This window comes from Lagopus muta, chromosome 2, assembly GCF_023343835.1.
Source record: "Lagopus muta isolate bLagMut1 chromosome 2, bLagMut1 primary, whole genome shotgun sequence".
Classification (NCBI taxonomy): Eukaryota; Metazoa; Chordata; class Aves; order Galliformes; family Phasianidae; genus Lagopus; species Lagopus muta.
Genome location: NC_064434.1, coordinates 42512738 through 42530763, shown reverse-complemented (window position 1 = coordinate 42530763; position 18026 = coordinate 42512738). Strand labels below are relative to the sequence as shown.

The 18026-nt window shown below is 36.4% G+C and overlaps 1 protein-coding gene across 4 annotated transcripts in view; it reads left to right on the top strand.

Moving 5' to 3' along the window:
* Window positions 1–18026, top strand: part of ATG5 (autophagy related 5) — a 74679-nt gene that overhangs the window by 9728 nt on the left and 46925 nt on the right. For all 4 annotated transcript variants that reach the window (XR_007374977.1, XM_048935611.1, XM_048935610.1 and 1 more), the window contains exons 4-5: window positions 1673–1751; window positions 8043–8205. Coding sequence is in view for 3 of the 4 variants with exons in the window: in XM_048935611.1 (XP_048791568.1) it covers window positions 1673–1751; window positions 8043–8205 (242 nt within the window). In the remaining variant the exon portion in view is untranslated. The remainder of the gene's footprint in view (window positions 1–1672; window positions 1752–8042; window positions 8206–18026) is intronic.

Below are 18026 nucleotides of genomic sequence, written 5' to 3'. Positions count from 1 at the left end.
TTTCAGGGCTGATCTCTTCAGAATGAGAAGCATATACTTATATATTTAAGCTGGAATAGGCTCCCCAGGGAGGTGGTTGAGTCACCAGCCCCGGATGTGTTTAAAAACTGTTCGGATGTGGTGCTCAGGGACACGATTCAGCAGAGGGTTGTTAAGGTTAGGGTAGTATGGTTGGGTTGTGGTTGGACTTGATGATTTTTAAAGTCTTTTCCAACCTGAATGATTCTGTGATTCTAATATAATCTGTACAAAGCACAAGGATTTCACTTAAACTTGATTATGTTTATTTTGTTATCTGTGCTTGATAGAAAATAGGTGTAGGCCAGTGATGGTTTGGTGTCTTTTGTAGCTCTGCATATATAAATACGTACATACATATATATATAATATATAAATGGGAAGGTTTTTTTTAATGTTCATATAATTATCAAAGGAAATCTGATTTTTGTTGCCTAATGCGTCTGGAAAAGCACTTTTGCTGAAACCCTGCTGAAGAACTCAATACATGATTGGCAGTTAATAAAATGTCTTAGTGATAAAGCTCAAGTTTCTACCACTGAATCTGGATGAATCTGAATACATATGTTATCTGTATGCTTTGTTCCCCCCAAATACCCCCTGAAAGGAGAGAACAGTTCTAGATCTTGGTATATTTCCCCTATTTTCTTAAGAAGTCCCAAATGCAATAGATAAATTCAAGAATTGTGCCCTTTTTAAAGTTTTGCTGTTGTGTTTCTGGCATAGTTTTACATGGGTTTACCAGTAGAGGGTGCCAGAGCCCTGTTTATGACAGCTTAGAAGTGAGTGAATTGGCTTCTCACAGGTGCTTTTAGGGTAATACTCTCTTACTGCTTTTTTGAACTTTTGAAACTCGTTCTTGGTTGACTCTGCGTCCTCTGTTCAATCCTATTTAATTTATTGGAGCTGCTGAGTTTACTACTAAGTGTGTTTATCTTTGTAAGATCAGGAAACTAATGAGGCCTTTTCAGTTGGTTGATTTTTTTTTTTTCTTTGAAGGGAAAGAGAACAGAGCTTTTCAAAATACCCGGAAGTTTTATGTACATGATATGTGTAATTTGCATTGCTGGAGACTGCATCTTCTAAAGAATTTAAAAGGGATGAAGTTACAGGACAAAAGGGAATATTTGGAGGGAGCAGATTTGTATGTGTTCTCCAGTTGAGAATACCATTGAAATTCAAAACTCTGATCTAGTTTTCCTCCCCTTGATTTGATAGTAAAGATGAAGGGATCACCATTTTTTTTTCCTTTTCATCTTTTCTACAGATAAATCATTTAGCTTTTCAAATGTCTGAACAGCTACTGTCAGAACGACTCGTGTTAATGTTGAACTTCTTAACTTAAAATACTACTTGGAAGGGTTTCACAGGGCAGCTGTAGGCTGCTTATGCAGTTGCAGTGCTAGAAATGTTCTATGGGCATAGCATTAAGACCACTGGTTTTGAATATGTGAATATGTGAATACCAGGCCTGATTTTTACTGTGAACTGTAAGTCAATTATACCTGTCTGTGTAAACTTTTTTTCTGAATAAACAAAAATGAACACAAATTGCGGAATGAAAGCAGCTAGTTTACTTATGTAGATATTCTAACTGTTGTATGTAGAATTAAATGCACAGTTTCTATGTTCATTTAATCTTTTAATTTTCTAGGCATTACCCAATTGGTTTGCTGTTTGATTTGCATGCATCAAATACAGCCCTTCCTTGGAGCATCACAGTGCATTTCAAGGTAAAATTGAAATACACCTTAGATTAAGAACAACTGAGCACAGGATTACATGAAATTCAGAAGTTATGAAAAATTTTCATAATTGTTCTTATTTTACAAACAGGTAAATGGTAGGACTTTGTGATGAGAATGTTTGTTCCTCAGGAAATAGCTAAAATTTCCTGAAAATCTACAGTTTTTTTTCCATGAGCTTGTGTGTGCTTTGAAAATGATCTTTTAAAAATGATTCTATTGTAATCTGAAAATCCAAAATTGTTTTTCAAGTGGAGTTACGAGATTGCATCAGTGCAGTTGAGTGGATAAAAAGGAAGAACTTTCCGTAACAGTCAATTCAAGTTGACTGAAGACTTGGAAGATTGAGAAGTGCTCATCCCTTTGGGCACATTAACATAGATATGAGATACTGCAGAAATCCTTGAAGTCAGGGAGTTGCTATCATTCTTTGAAGTTGTACTTCATGTGGGTCCCCTTAGAGAACTGAGTGAAATGGGTTTGGTCTTGTGACAGTTTAGTCACAGGAGAGACGTTACCTTGATTATGCATTGTAAAACCATTAGGTATGACTTCATGGCACTACTGATCTTTGCTCAGAAAAGTACTTGTGCCAGATTCTTTCATGCTCTGAAATGCATTGAGAAGGTGGTGCCAGGTATGTTTTGAAGTGAGAACCAAAAATCATTATGTTTAACTATGAAATTAGTTGGTTTATTACTATAGAGATATAAAAGAAACAATAAAATAGGAAAATGTACAAAAGAAAGCACTAAATTAATAAACTTGACTTCAGCGTGAGATTTGAGCATACTGGAAGGCATTCTGGGAAGCAGTGTCATTGAATGTTTTCATTCAAAATATTCCTCTGTTTTATAAATGATCTTTCTAGTATCAGTAATGTGATTTATTTTTGAAGCATAGACTGTAATTGTGTTTTCTTATGATGTATAATTGTTCTTAGGATATATAATTTTGCATGTTGAAACAGTAAAAGTGAATGTAAAGACAGGGATGTTTTTGAAACAATTATAATTGCTACACTTCTGATATATGTCAAAGAGGGGTGGGGTAAAGAAACTTCCAAGCTGTTTTGAAGAAACTGTAGGGTGTCTAGTTTCATAGATTGTGATTTAATTGTTGCACATCCTGAGAGCTCTGGAAGACTAACAGTACCAAGGAGAGGATGTTGCCATCCCAAAGTAGAGCTGCCCTGAGAAATGAATTGCAGCACCGCAATGAATTTCAGTTTCATGTAGTAATGAAAGCTGATTTCAACTGTCCTTGTATTGCTGCTGGCCCAGAGATCAGCTAATTTGTTTTTCTCAAGGGGATTTTCTCAAGCTAATAAGTTTTTCTCAAGGGGATGCATGAAAGATCAGTGGAAATAATTTACTGCTAAAGAAGTGTTATTTTAGAAGTTTTTCTAACTTAGTTTTTAAAAACATAACACCTTGGATTAAGCACCTGCTTAATCTCTTTTCTTGTTTTTGACGTAACTTGAAAGCTTGTTTAAATTAGCCCACCTTAATGCTTAACGTAAAACATAACCACAATGTATCAAAGTATGTCAAAATGTTGATGACATTTTCATGTGTTTTAATTCTTTACAGTTTAAAGAGTCTAGGTGGATTGCTGCCTGAATTATTCTTTTCATTTGTGTGTAGTTACTCTTCAAAGGACCATATATTTTATTTATTTTAGCTACTGTTAGATTTTTCCATGCTTTAATTTTTGCTGTCATGGCTTTTCATTTCTTTTACAAAAGTATGCAGTCAAATAAAGAACAAAAATATTCCTTGTTGAAGAAACAATTTATTTGCATCTTCTACTGGTATTCAACGAGACATCATTGATTTATATCTTTACTAAAACTGAACTGTAGTTGCCTTAGTCATAGTTGATGTACCTGAACAGAGTACTAACGTCTGAGAATCCTGTGGTATTGTAGTCTAGGTTACTTGCTTCTGTTACCAAGTTGTGGCTTTATGGAGAAGAGGGAAACTTTTATTCTTTTCCATTAAGTTCAGAATGCCTAGCGTTATTTATGTTCTCAGCGTGGTAACCAGCTCTCTTTTTGAGTAGTTGGCAGGAGGTGATGAACTGCTTTGGAAATGCTGTCCCTAGAAGAGGAAGGTAAATCAGATATGCCAGGTGAAAGGCAAACAACTTTCTTCTGCTGAAGCCCTTACCTGCTGGCCCTTGCTTTTCTACAGACGACCTATTGTAGTGAATCATAGAATCATAAAATCACAGGGTTGGAAACGACCTATAAGATCATCTAGTCCAACCGTCTCCTCATCACCGTTGCCACCACAAGCTACTGAACCACATCTCGCAGCACGTCATCCAGACGCCTCTTGAACGCTGCCAGGGACGGCGACTCCACCACCTCCCTGGGCAGCCATTCCAGTGCCTGACCACTCTCTGAGAGGAAAAGTTCTTCCTTATGTCTAATGTAAACCTCCTCTGATACAACTTGTGGCCATTTCCCCGTGTCCTGTTTGTTACCTGGGAGAAGAGGCCAAACCCCTCTTCACCATAGCCTCCCTTCAGGAGGTTGTACAGTACAATGAGGTCTCCCCTGAGCCTCCTCTTCTCCAGACTGAACAATCCCAGCTCCCTCAGCCGCTCCTCATAAGGTTTGTGCTCCAGACCCCTCACCAGTTTCGTTGCCCTTCTCTGGACACACTCCAGGACCTCAATGTCATTCCTATAGTGAGAAGCTCCATCTGCTTTTGTATGGCATCAGCTGTCTTCCATTCTTGGTATTCTTAGTTCAAAATGGGGTCTGGTGGACTGAAAAAGAAGTGCTTTGCCACGTAGTACATGAATTATAGAACTGTTAAGAGACATTGTGAAAACCAGTAGTATAAATGAGGCGTAGGTTTCTTTTTTTTTCTTAAAAAAAAAAAAATTTCTCAAAGAAAGGACTGTTGATGGTAACTAAACACAAACACACGGACCATTCCACTGCCACTGGACATGTTCTTTATGACCTTTAATGCTGTATTATTGGTGTAATTTTTAAAAAAATTACCCTAATACTGACTGTCACTGTATAAACAGGTGTTTTGTGAACTGGAACTGATACATAAGTCTGGGTGGAATGGGGTTACGAAACCAGACTGATGAAATTGGCTGCTATGGTTTTGGAACAGTTTTATGTAAGAAGTTTCTTAGTGCTTCTGTCTGTACAGATGATACTTTCCTCTTTATGACTAAAATTATACTGTAAATATCTACTGATACGTGAAGCAAAACCTGCAGTACTTTAGCTTTCTAAGACAATCCTGGTCAACTCTTAATAGCCTGTCTTCTACAGACGTAGGACATAGAGGGAATAGGACATCAGTAATAGGAATATTTGAATTAAAGCTGCCAGTGAGATCTCTGAAAACTTTTTGCAAATCTCATAGTTGCATAACCACAGGTGACTACCAGCTTGTTTATGATTGTCTGTTTCTTCGGGGAACTGAGTCAAGTTATTTACATTTCACTATTTCCTGTATAGGCAAGTAGAACTTAAAAACAAACAGGAATGTGTTACATATTTAACTGCAAAACTTTCTTCTTCTGTTCCCTATTTTATATAAGTGAGGATACCATATTTTATGTTGGCAGTCTCATGTAAGTAAAATTTAGTATGTCTGTAGTAGGTATAGCAGTGTTGTTATATGTTACGTCTTCTGTGCTCAAGTTCTTCAGCTTCTACTCACAGTACTGAATAGAAATGTGCTAGTGTTTTTCATCTAAAGGAAAAAAGACAGCACCGAGATCATGGGAATGTCTTCCAGTGTTACCACTTAGAAGCTGGGAAAGTGAATTCTTACATCTTTGTACTTTCTACCAGTTCAGCTTGCTTTGATCAGTTTTAAGTATCTCCTTGCTATTCTGTAGACTATGCTATGTCTTAAAATACATTCCCAAGGAATGACATTTGCTGTCATTTGAAATTCATTGAAGAAAAATCAGCGTGGAGATCTTTGTAGGAAAACTTGAATATCTGACCTGGCAGTTCAACACTTAGACAGATGTAACAACACAGTTCTTGAATTTGTTATTTTCTCAAAGCTTGCTAGACCTTAAACTTTAAACTGTGGAAGTCAGTTTGTAGGTTCCCATATTACTTGGCTTAGGTACGTTTGTTCTTTCATCTTTTTTGAGGGATGCTGGTGTCTTGCTTTGAATTCTTGCATGTGAAGAACTTTTTGATCTTGAAATGTAATATTTCTGATCGTTCTTTTCTTTTGGATTGGTTACCAGAATATACTTCACTTGAACAAGTTAGTTAAACTTCTAAAAGTATTTTACAGGCTCTTGCAGATGTCAGCAGGCAAATAACAATCCCAGTAATGTGTTCCATTAATCTTGGAACCTGGTAAGCTTAGATGCTCAGCATTGAAGGAGAGAGTGAGCTTTGCTCTGGAAAGAGCTTTCATTTCTTGCTCATCTCCTCTAAAGTCTTCGTACTTGGCCATACCTATATGAGAAACAAGCTTTATCTATGTCTTGTTTTCTAGTCAGCTCTGTGACCATTGGTCTGAATTAACAGTAGTACTTCTTTGTCAAGTTAGATGCCAAACTGTACTTTCAGGGGAAAGAAATTGGCAGTCTTCTCTTCCTATTGCACTTGTGGTTTTGGAAGATAATCTTGATGCACAGATCCCAGTGTCAGGGTTTAATGTCACAGAGAAAACACTGTGTGAAATACTAAGCATAGAGAAGGGAAGAATTTGGGGGAAGGATCTTTCCAATATTTGTTAATACCTGAAAGGAGGATGGAGTGAGGATGGAGCCAGTCTTTTTTCAGTGGTGCCCGGTGGGCACAGACTGGAACGCCAGGATGTATATTGTGCTGTGCAGGTGACAGAACACTGACACAGGTTTCTCAGGGAGGTTGTGTGGTCTCCTCCTTGGAGATATTCAAAATCACCTGGACACAGGCCTGGGCACCCTGCTCTGGGTGTCCCTGATCAAACAGGGGTCGCACTAGATGGACTCAGAGATCCTTGCCAACCCCACCAGTCTGTAATTGAGAAACTCTCTAACCTCTCTTCAGTAATCTAATGAAGGGGGTACTATTGTTCTTATCTTTCTAGGTAAGGCTATCCCTAACTCTTTTTCATATTGCTAGCTGTTACAAGAGGAAAGGTGTGGGTTTCTCCAGTAGAATATTGTTCCTACTGTGACTTGTTAACTCTGTTGTAAAAAAAACCCTTTGAAATATCTCCTATTACATGCATTTCCAAAATGGTTTTGACAGTCCTTACAAAAACTTTTTTTTAAACAGCTTATTTCTAATGGGTTAAGAGAAAAGAGAACATTGTAGAGTAAGAGGTGAGAAATAAAAATATGTGGCAAGCCCATGTTATAAAGGGGAGTACTAATGATGCTACTTTGGTTTGATTCCAGGGGTTGTGCTGTTCAGTGTAGTCAATAAGCAACTGTGAAAAGGGAGTGGATATGGAGGGGATAAAACATGCAGGGTTTTTAAACTTAACAAATCCAAATAATGGATTTGTGATACCATGTGCTTGTATTTTAAGATTGCAAATGATGCTGTCACTAGAAGAAAAACTACACCTATACCTACACTTCTGAATAGTTAATATCCAAAAGTGTCTGATTTGTACCTGAACAAGATTAATGCTATACTTTCTTAGTAAATGAATTAGAAAGGTAGTTATCACTTACTAAGTAATAATTGTACATCTGCAATGTTGAATGCTCTCAGCAGTGCTAATGAAATAAAAAGGAATCATGAAATCATGTTATGCAGTCTAACAATAAACACGTCTAGTAAGTAAAATTGGATAAAGCTTTCCAACATCTTTGAGAATAAATGTTTGCTGATGACCTATATGCTGTAATTCATACATGTGGATGATGATAATTGGAGGAAACTTTTCTACATAAACTTCATTGAGAAGTGGTAGGAACTGCTAGAGAATTGAACATATGCTTGAAAGCATATTAAAACACTTCCCTGAATTTGGAAGGTAGGTAAGGGACTAAATATATCCACCTATGTATTTAAATGTTCAAGTTGAGGTTGAGTAGGTTAAAGTAATTTCTAGTTTTACAGAAAATTGTTCAACTTTAATTTTTTTTTTGAACATTTTTTCACTGCTAAACCTTTCTTTCATCAGTAAGAAAATAGATGTTATCTTCGCTAAGTAGAAAGTTGCTGTCTGTTTCTGTTGTATAAATATAAAGCAGATTAAAATAATCTTTTATTCTTCAACTTCTGAGGTCTGTGATACATTTATTTCTCTTGATCTGTCTTTCTCTTTATAGAATTTTCCGGAAAAGGATCTTCTGCACTGCCATTCTAAGGATGTGATTGAAGCTCATTTTATGGCTTGCATAAAAGAAGCAGATGCTTTAAAGCACAAAAGTCAAATCATCAATGAGATGCAAAAAAAGGATCATAAACAACTGTGGATGGGGTTGCAGAATGGTAATACACTGCATCAAATATTAATTATGTTTAGTACTACCATGCTAATAAATATGTTTAAGTAATGTCATGGAAAAGATCTGTTTGACTAAAAAAGAGCAGTGAGTATGTGATAGCCCAAATGTTAGCTTGGGATATTCAAGGAACTTGAATTGAGTCATAAATTGAGTTGAGTTACAACTGTTTAAACAAAACAAAACCAGCAACAAAATACTTAGTGTAGTTTTGTGTAACCGATGGTCACACCTGGGGTATAAGTGCTGTTCACCTGGAACTATCTTAGATTGTAAAAGCAAAATAGCTCTCCTCTCATTTATGCTTACAGATTGCCACTGATAGGCAATAGATGTGGACTCTGATAAACAAATTATTAATAAAATTAATAATTTTACTCCCTCCACCCTTTTAACTTTTATTCCTGATTTTACTGGCTTTCACAAAGGTCTTTCATTGGTGAGCATTGACTTGGAAAAAATCAGCAAAATAATGCAGAACAGAACATTATAAAATTAATGCTCTTTCTTTAAACAGAGGGTGTGAATTTTTATTGCAGTGTGAAACATAACATCATTTCAGCATCTCTTCCTACTTATCATGGTTCTCAGAGACCTGTAGGTTGGAAAGTTGTGTATAGGTTTCAGAAGCTACTGGCTGGTGAAATAATTTTCAGTATGTTTTCCTGATCTCTGAAGTCGTTGTTAGATAATTACTGGTGGATTTCTGAAAGATTTAAGGGATAATACATTTAACTATGTTAACATTTAACTATGTTGAGATACTAAACAGAATTAACTTCTTCCTCTGTGCAACGTGGTCTAGGGAGCCTGCTTTGGCAGGGGGGTTGGACTAAATGATCTCTAGAGGTTCCTTCCAGCCTCTATGGTTCTGTGATTCTGTGTGTTAAAATTAAACAGAACAGGAAAACCTCTGAATGCAAGAAGTTTTGAGGCATGTGTTTGCTTTAGACAGCAAGGTGTCAAATTATTTTGGATTTGGTATGTTTATTTAATGAATGTGTGGGTTTTCAATTTTTTTTTTTCTTCTTTAATAATTTTGAAATCTAAGTGCTTACTTGGAAACTCTGGTTTCTGATAGTTATTTAATTGAAGCAGTTAGAAATTGAAGGGTTATCTCAACTTGACATTTTGCCTAATAAGATCTTGAAAGATGCATTAATATACGTGTAAAACGTCTTTGGTAAAAATGTATTGAATCTGGTTCAATTCAAAATACTTTAACTTCTTGGGAGATTGCTTTGTGTAGATATCGACAGCAAACTGACTGATGTCAATTTACAACAATGAGTATATGAGTAAATGAAGTGTTTCTTATGGAGTAAGAATCCATAAGAAAATATATTTCCCTAAAGCCTGTATTGTCACAAATCAATGAAAACTGCTTTTTTTTTTTAATAATTCTGTAAGAAAACTGTATTCTGATGTAGTAGCATTTGTCTTGCAAGCAGTTCAGTTCAAGAGAAGCAAAATGCTGTGCCAGCATACTTCTCCTTTCTATATTGAGAACTACTAGCTTTACTGAAAATAAAATCCTATCCCTTAGTCCTGTTGCTGGTGTGTTTGCAGAAGCACACTTTGTGCTCTTTGTATTAACACTTGTTACAGTTGAAGCCACAAGATCTCTAATGTGAGTGAACTGTGTTAATGGCAGAACAGATAAGTGCACAAAGAAATAGTATGAGTTAAGACTCTTTATTGAAGCAGAAATTATAGAACCTCTAATGGATACCTTCAATATTGCAAGGTAGGAGAACAAGTAAGCAGGATTTTCTTTCTGTACTCGTCTCAGACACTTTTAGTTGATTATTTGTCTATCTTTAGTTGTAGGCAAACTGGATATTACTGTTGCTTAAGAACAGAGGTTGCTTAGCAAGGCTGAACTGTATTTAGGAAGGTTTCACTGTATTTAGTGAGAAATTGCACCTGTGGAATCTGGCACCTAAATGTGAAGTTTAAACAATCTTGAATACTTTCAAATGCTAATTTTAATTTCTCAGATCTTCATAAAAAAGAAACAAGAAAAGCTAGTGAAACCAAGAAAACTCTTTTTAAGCACGTTATATTTTTCAGAATGTTTTTATAGGCTTTCGTTTGAGATGTAATAATTTTAAACCTCTGTGAAACAAGAAAGAATCACCACAAAAAAGAGAAGAAAGTAGCATTTGCGATACTGCCTTGTAAATTATGATACATCTACAGGGCTTGTTTCTGTGAAACTTCAAATAATTTCCTTCTTTGCTTAAATATAGGAGGTGTTATTCTATTTAGTGATTGACTGCAGTGCTTACAGGATATGTTCTTCAGTATTAAACTTGGTTTTGGAAAAAGAATCCTTTTTTGCTTTTTTGAGGGAGTGTAATGACCAAATATAATTCCATATAAATGTTTCTGCTGAGAAGAAAGTACTAGAGGAGTATGATAAACTAGCATGATAAACTTCTCCAGTGTCTGTAGGCTCCCTAAAGGGGGCATCTACAGAGCTGTGATAGTGAATTTGTAGCTGGTAACAAGTCATAGGTATTCCTAGCATCTTTTATTTCCCCCCTTCCACTATTTCTGATTTTGTATCAGTCTGCGACTAAATTAAGTAGGTAATTTTCTGTCTACTGGTTGAGCTGTGCTTTTGCTTGTTCCTCAGACTTCAGTGAGTTGATTTTATGTCCTTAAAATAGATATTTCCTTAGCTAGAGCACTTCTTTGGAATGGGTGCATCTTAATTTTGACTAATATCATGGATGCCTGAATGTAGTGGGGAAGCAATAAAGGCAGGGTATGTAGCTACATTGACCTCTGCTCCTTTGTAAGAATTGCTGAAATTCCTTGGTCAGAAATGATGGAAAATGTTACTACTGTTCTTGCTATAATAATGTTATGGCTCTTTTTATCATGGGTAAAGAGGATTTTCAAGTGGGTGGCTGTTTCTTCTGGCCTTTTGTGGTAGAAACATAAAGACACTCTGCTTTGAAATATTCAGACTGTGGGCCTAATGATGACTTAGGATCAAACAAATGAGATTTCAACTCTTTTTAGTGTGAGAGCTGTATTTCTTGCATGGTTCAAAGAATTACCGTCTATAACTTTCGGTATATAATAGTTCTGATAAAAGAAGGTTTTTAGAGTCAGCACAGCTGCTTTTCATCAGATGTGGATAGAGAAGCAGCCATACCCTGAAGTTTTCACAGGCATCCTTTATAGCTGGTAAAAGCTGGACTTGGTGTTTCAGATGCATGAGTGGGCAAAATGAACAGTAAAACCTCATGACCACTTTTAAGACTTCTTTATATTTTATAAAATATAATGAAGTCATTTTACTGAAAATATTGTGGAAAAAAAATGTAATGCTTATTCATACTGTAGGGTTTACCTACAATATGAATGTATGGTGATGTTGAATTGTTCTTATTAAAGAAGTTCTATAAACATTCAAAATATGCAGTATTTAGTTTTTAAATTCGTGTGATCTTTTTCTCACGTTACAGACAGAATGGGACCTATATTTTCTTTATTTCTCAGTTTCATGTTTAAAGAAGTCCTGTGTTGTTTTTTTTCTCATTTGTGGACTGTAAGTCATGTATTACTGGGTTATCACATTCAAAGTTTGAAATAGGAGCTCCCAGAGAGTGAAACTGTCATACCATATCAATATCTTTTGTGCTGTATGGCTCACAGGTGTGATGTGTATGTGTTTTCTCTCATGAAGAACCAATGGAAATTGATGCTGTTCTTTACCTCAGACTAAGATGATAAGCATGTGTAGGTAACTGAAGAAATGTCATCACAACTTACCATCTGAAACCTAAATTAGCCAGTAGGTACTTAGAAAACCTTCAGAAAATTAGCAAGAGAACAAATGAACAAGCCAAGCCCTCAGTTTTCCCATCACAAAGCCATCGTTTTTTTTCTTCCCTTTATCTCTACCAAAATAGTAATGTTCTGTTTGCAGAGATCTGTTTAACTTCAGAAAGACAGAACAACTGTTGTTCTTTGAAAACGTGTGTATCGTTTAAGAGGATTAAAATAAAAGCAGATCATTACCTTTCTGGGCTGGTCATTAAAATTCTCTTGAAGTGCCTATTTTTTCTTATAGTAATTGTCACAAACTGCATATTTTGGAGTTAAGAGGGCAGAACATGCACTTAACAGTGAGACTGCTGGTGCTGGAACAGCCTGGTGAAAGCAGGATTTGAAGAGCTCTGCCCAGAACTGTATTGGTGTTGAGCTGGGGCCAATAACCTGGCTAGATTCAGTCAGGATAGACTAGCAGAATGAATCAGATGTATCTGAGCAGGCCTTCCTTCGGATGATCTGGGAAGGTGATGTGTTTTGCTATTCGTGATAATGGATTGTTACTGACTTCAGCATTAGTTCTGTAATGTTTACTGGCTTGTTACTCTGTATACATAAACGAGTAACCTAGTGATGCACCCACAAAAGTGCAGTATTGTGGTGCTAAACAGTCAGCCCCCTCCCCCCCCAGTGCTATTTTAATTAGATAAAAGTGATACAGAACCTCTTTTTTTTATTTCTTTTGAACTGCCTTCTGTTTTCTTCATTGCACCTTCTCCCTGAAAAGAATTTCATTTCCTGAAGTATGCAGATGGAGGCACAAGTCTAACCAAATGTCTGAGTAGACCATCTCTAAAGAGCAGACTTCATTTTGTTTGAAGTATGCAGGCTGTCTGGATTTGGTCCAGAAGACTGGAGATGAGTAAAATTGTCAGGAGTCATTTAAACTTTGACTCATCCAGGGAAGTCTATGACAAGCCCTGCTGTTCTGTTTTTATCTAGCCTGCGAGTTGTGTTCCAAAGATGATTGTTTTTTTGTTTAATAGTCAGCAGTACTTTCTTTTCAGTTTAAGTCACAATATGTGCTCAGATCTCCGGCTTTTAGGCTGCAAAGAAAGATTAATTTAAGTAGGAAGTATGTGTTTCTACATACAGATAATAGAAAGAAGTTAGGAACAAAAGGGACTACTTTCTGCCAGATAAGTTGATGACCTGGAAAAGAAGGGAGATAGTATTGAGGAAACAGCATAGTTAGTGGAACTTCTGTGTAGGGAGGATGTTTAATAAGTGAAAAGAGTGTTGGTAAGGTGTGGCTCCTTTGTGGAGAAAGGGAAAGGCAGCCCTTTTCACATACCTCATTATCTGTCAGACCCCAAATGCTGCTTTGTCATACAGCTTTCAAAATGTCCTGCTAACCTGCGAAGATTAAGCAATGCTTTGAATCTTCAGTTGTCTTTAGAATGCTACTGTTATTTGAGAACTAATGGAAAAAATATAGCATAAGAATATGCACGTGAAGCATGCTCATCTCAAACCCAACTGTATAATACTGGGGGAGAGCTCCCCTCCCTTTTTTTCCTTGAGTTTAATCCATAGTTCATATTACGCTGTGGCTTATGAATTATTATTTTTACTGAATTTACAGCTAACAGTACATGCAGTTTCTCCTAATTCTTCTGACACTGGTGTAGTTGCATGCAGGCAAGATGAGCTGAATTAATTTAATTTAGATGATAATAGTACTAAAAGGTTTTACAGATGCCAGTAGCCAACCTTGAATCCCATCTCCACTGTACTTTATTACTGGTGGTACTTGAGCTAGTTAGCATACTTGTGCTGATTTCATGGCTTATTCATTTAGAATGGGCAGACCAATTCATTTGCTCTTGACTTCCAAATTTTACAGTCTTTACTGCCTTTCCATGGTACTATGTAATAACACACCAACTCAGTGAGAACTTGGAGGATGCCTAGAACTTCTGGGGAAATCATCCTAGTGAGATATTTTTATGAGTAATGACTGTTCTTGAATTATAAAGTAAAATCACGACAACTTCAGATGCATTAATGTTCAGTGTTGTACTTTACTATTTATGATATGAAAAATATTTCCACAGTTCTGTTGCTAGCTTCTGTCACATTAAGTAAACAGTTACTAACTCCCCATATATATATGCATCTATCTATATCTATTTATGTATCTATCTATGCATCTATCTATGCATGTGATAGTTACTCTCATCTGATGACATTCTGAAAAGACAAATGAACATTGTTCCCTGATGTAATAGTTATTATAGCAGTTATTCCCATCAACTCAGTACTAGTGAAGATGAACTGGGAATACTGTGTCCACCTTGGATCTCCAGAATGATAGAAATGCTGGCAAACAGCAGAAAATCCAAAGAATGCTGTTAGGACAATTAGGGGTCTGCAGTATATGCTGCAATAGAAGAGACTGTATAGTTTAGCCTGGAGAAGGCTGAAGATGAATTAAGCATCAGCTTTTCACTACCTGAAGGGAGAAATTGTAAAGAAGAATAGAGTTCTGACTCCTCTTGGATGTGCCTGCATTGATGATAGAGTTTGACAAGTACAAAAGATGGTTACACTTGGAGGGATTCTGTTGGGATAAGGGCAAGGTGTTTGAGAGTGGTAAAACGTGAACTCATTGCCCAGAGAGCTCTCTAACCCTGGAGGCTGTCAGAACTTGCCTGTATAAGGCCTTGAGCAAGCACATTTATGTAGGCAGCTCTGTTTTGGACTGGAGCTCATATTCCAAAACCTTCCTCCAAAGGCACTTCAAGTCTAATTTTTGCCACGATTCTGTGATGTCAGTTGTTAATGTTATGGTTGATTCTGCCCAAGCTGTACATCATTTCTGTGGTTTGTATGGTTATTGGACAGTGGTGAACCACTGAGAATAGAAGAAAAAAATTTGGGTTTTTTGACTCCACAGTTGGATACACTTTTATGCTGGCTGCAAATTGCAATTGTTTGCATAGAGTTAGAGCTACAATTCAGTCCCAAGCAGCTTAAAAAAAATAACCAAGCCAACTAGATGACTTGAAGAAGAAGCAAGGAATCATACAGGAAAATATCAGGCATAAATGATAAACTGGGTGCTAGAGTTGTTTCTTTTTTGACTCTTTAAAAATGTATAGGGAGATTAGTGCCCAGAATTACCATTTCCTTTCTGAATTTAAGCAGTAATCTTTTCCACATTTCTGCATTTAACTGCAGCCTTCTTGAAAAATATTAAGTTCTGGAATCAGTATTCTGTTAATGAATAATTGCATAAGTGTCACATAGAGAGACTAAATAATTCCTAAGTATAGTAATTTGTCTGCTGATAAGTTTAAAAGGGTTTTTTGTTCTTTTTAATCATCCTTCTACATTAAGAACTTCATTTTGACCATATGCAATGATTACTGTTTTATTGGAAGCTGCTCTAGATATAATTTATCATTCTGTGATAATTACCCATATTCAAGTTGTTCATGTGAAGTGTGACAACACTTGAGTTTCAGGGAATGACTGTAACACACTAATGTGAATTAATACTGATTTTTCTGGTTGTCTGGAGAATATGTCTCAGCCTCAGAAAGAAGTCTATCCTTGGAAATTTCAGTCTGGACTAATCCTTAATTAAAGCTGCTTAATATTAAAAAATCAAACATGACTGCCTGTTAACAACAACAAAGGTTTGGTTTTCTAAGCAATGACTGGAGATATTAACAGCTTTTTAATGTAACCATTATATATTTGGATTAATTTCAATGACTTAAATGATTTCCAGTCCTACTTAATGGAAGAAGCCATAATTCTCAGTGTGGTTTGTTGTTGTTTTTTGGTTGGTTTTTTTTTTTGTACCTGTCTTAAACAATCTTAAAGGGAGTTTTGAAAGCATTAACATTTTCAATGAGATATTTGAACACCAAATGCATCATGTGTCTTGCTTGACTAATTAGTTTGCTGGATAGTAATTTTGTGTACTGAGACTATGGACGACACTGTTCTTGTGGATTTGTTACCTCTTACTATTTCTACATATATAGACATTTTCAAAACTTCTTGTAGATTTAGTGCATATCTGTTATACTGAAGACTGTCTGTGTGTTTAGATGTGCACTGGCTGCATTTCTAATTTCTATATTCATAAATATAAATGATAACTGATATGTTTCTTTCAACTGGATCTCTCTTCCATTGTTTGCTTATTAACTTTCTGATTATTGACATAAAATCCAGAGAAAAAGGTGTTTTGTTTATTGCTTGTAACAAACATATGTACAGCTCTTGTTTAAGTAATGTGATTAGTAGTCATTTGAAACTTTTCTGCTATCACTAATCTAATATTTCTGTTTGAATTTTATTACCATTAATTGGAATGCTCTTCTTCAGATACGAAGGTCTCATCTTTTGCAAGTACTGATTTTGCTAATACAGAAACTTTAACATATTGGTCAAGCACTTCCTTTAAAACAGATACAGAAAACAAAAGTGATTGTTTTTGACTGCCTGGGAATGTAGATGTTACATAGCCTGCATAACAATCTCTAGAGGGAGGGAGATGTGCATGTGAAGTGCTTCCGCTGGTTGGTGCAGAACTCTTCCTTGATTACTGGCTTGAGGAAAATTCAGTTTTGATTGTTAAACTTCTGCCCAGTAGCTTTGTGCCTTTAAGTCCTATCTAGTCAATGCTCTAAAAAGCTGTTATTTCTTGTAGTATTGTTAATAGCTTGCTTATGTCTGTTTCATATAAATGGGAGGCACTGACACAAAATTGGGAGAATTATGAATATAAAATATTTTCCTCATATTTTCAAAAGAATTTGGGGAGGATTGGGTGCCTTTTTTTTTTTTTTTTTTTAAGCTTTAAATTTGAAGTTTTCTCCTACTGCACTTATTTTAAAATAAATTGGAATTCTGCCATTAAGCCAATGTGCATGATGCTAATAAAAGCTCTTGCTAGGTTGTATGTATTAGTGTACATGCAGACTGGATAACCTTTTTCCTGCATTCTTTAAAATTTTGGGGATAGTTTTCTTACACCCAAATCAGCTTCCTTTAATTAAAAAAAAAAAAAAAAAAAAGTATCCAGTATCCATATAAGGTTGTTTGAAGGACAGCAGTAGAATGTTGAAGATTCCTTATCTTGGACGTCTTTAGATAATACTCTACCTACACTGCATATGTGTCTTAAGACCTCTGACTCGTTTGTATGAGGGCTACTCCGAAAGTAATGCCTCCTGTTTTGTTATATTGGCCCACGACATCAGATGTAAGTGTTGATGGTAGGACAGGAGAGGGTGAAGCTCTACTGGCATCACTTTTGAAGCGAGCTACATACCTTCCGGCTAGCAGAGCTCATGAGAAGGCTGCTATTATTCTTTGCTCATTGTATGAGTAAATGTCTGACTCTGTAGGCTGGGGTTCCCAATTGTAGGTTTGCTTGGGCACAGACAGCTCCTGGGTCATTGTTGTCACATCTGAAGTCTCCAGCAGGTTTGCTGTTGGGCACTTTGCAACTCAGGCAAGTACTTGCCCAGAGGTGCTTGCTGCTAATCAGGAAAGAAGGGAGTGGAATTTCTTTCTGAGATAAGTATCAGGAAATGCTGCTACGGAATACCTGGCAGAAGTTTTACTGTTTCTGTGAAACTTTGCCATCTTCAGTCACTAAAAGCAGCAACTTAGGAGCTCTGCTCTGTGTATTCTCTGTATCCTTCAGTGCACTGACAGAAGTCTGGTACTGTATGCTCAGGAGAAGCAAATCCCAGATTATTTTAGTTTTCTGTAGAAGCAACAATTTTGGAAGCTGGAAGCTTTTATCAGTGAGCAGATTTCTCAATTTGACCTTGACTCACAGTGGTTGAATTCTCTAACAGTATTCTCTCTGTCGTCGTTCTGAGACTCAGCATTGCTCTGAGGAAAGAATGTGATACCATTTTCCTGCTGCAGACCCAGCCACTGTGTTTTGTGCCTTAAATGTTAGGGCCTATAAGGAAACTTATCTCT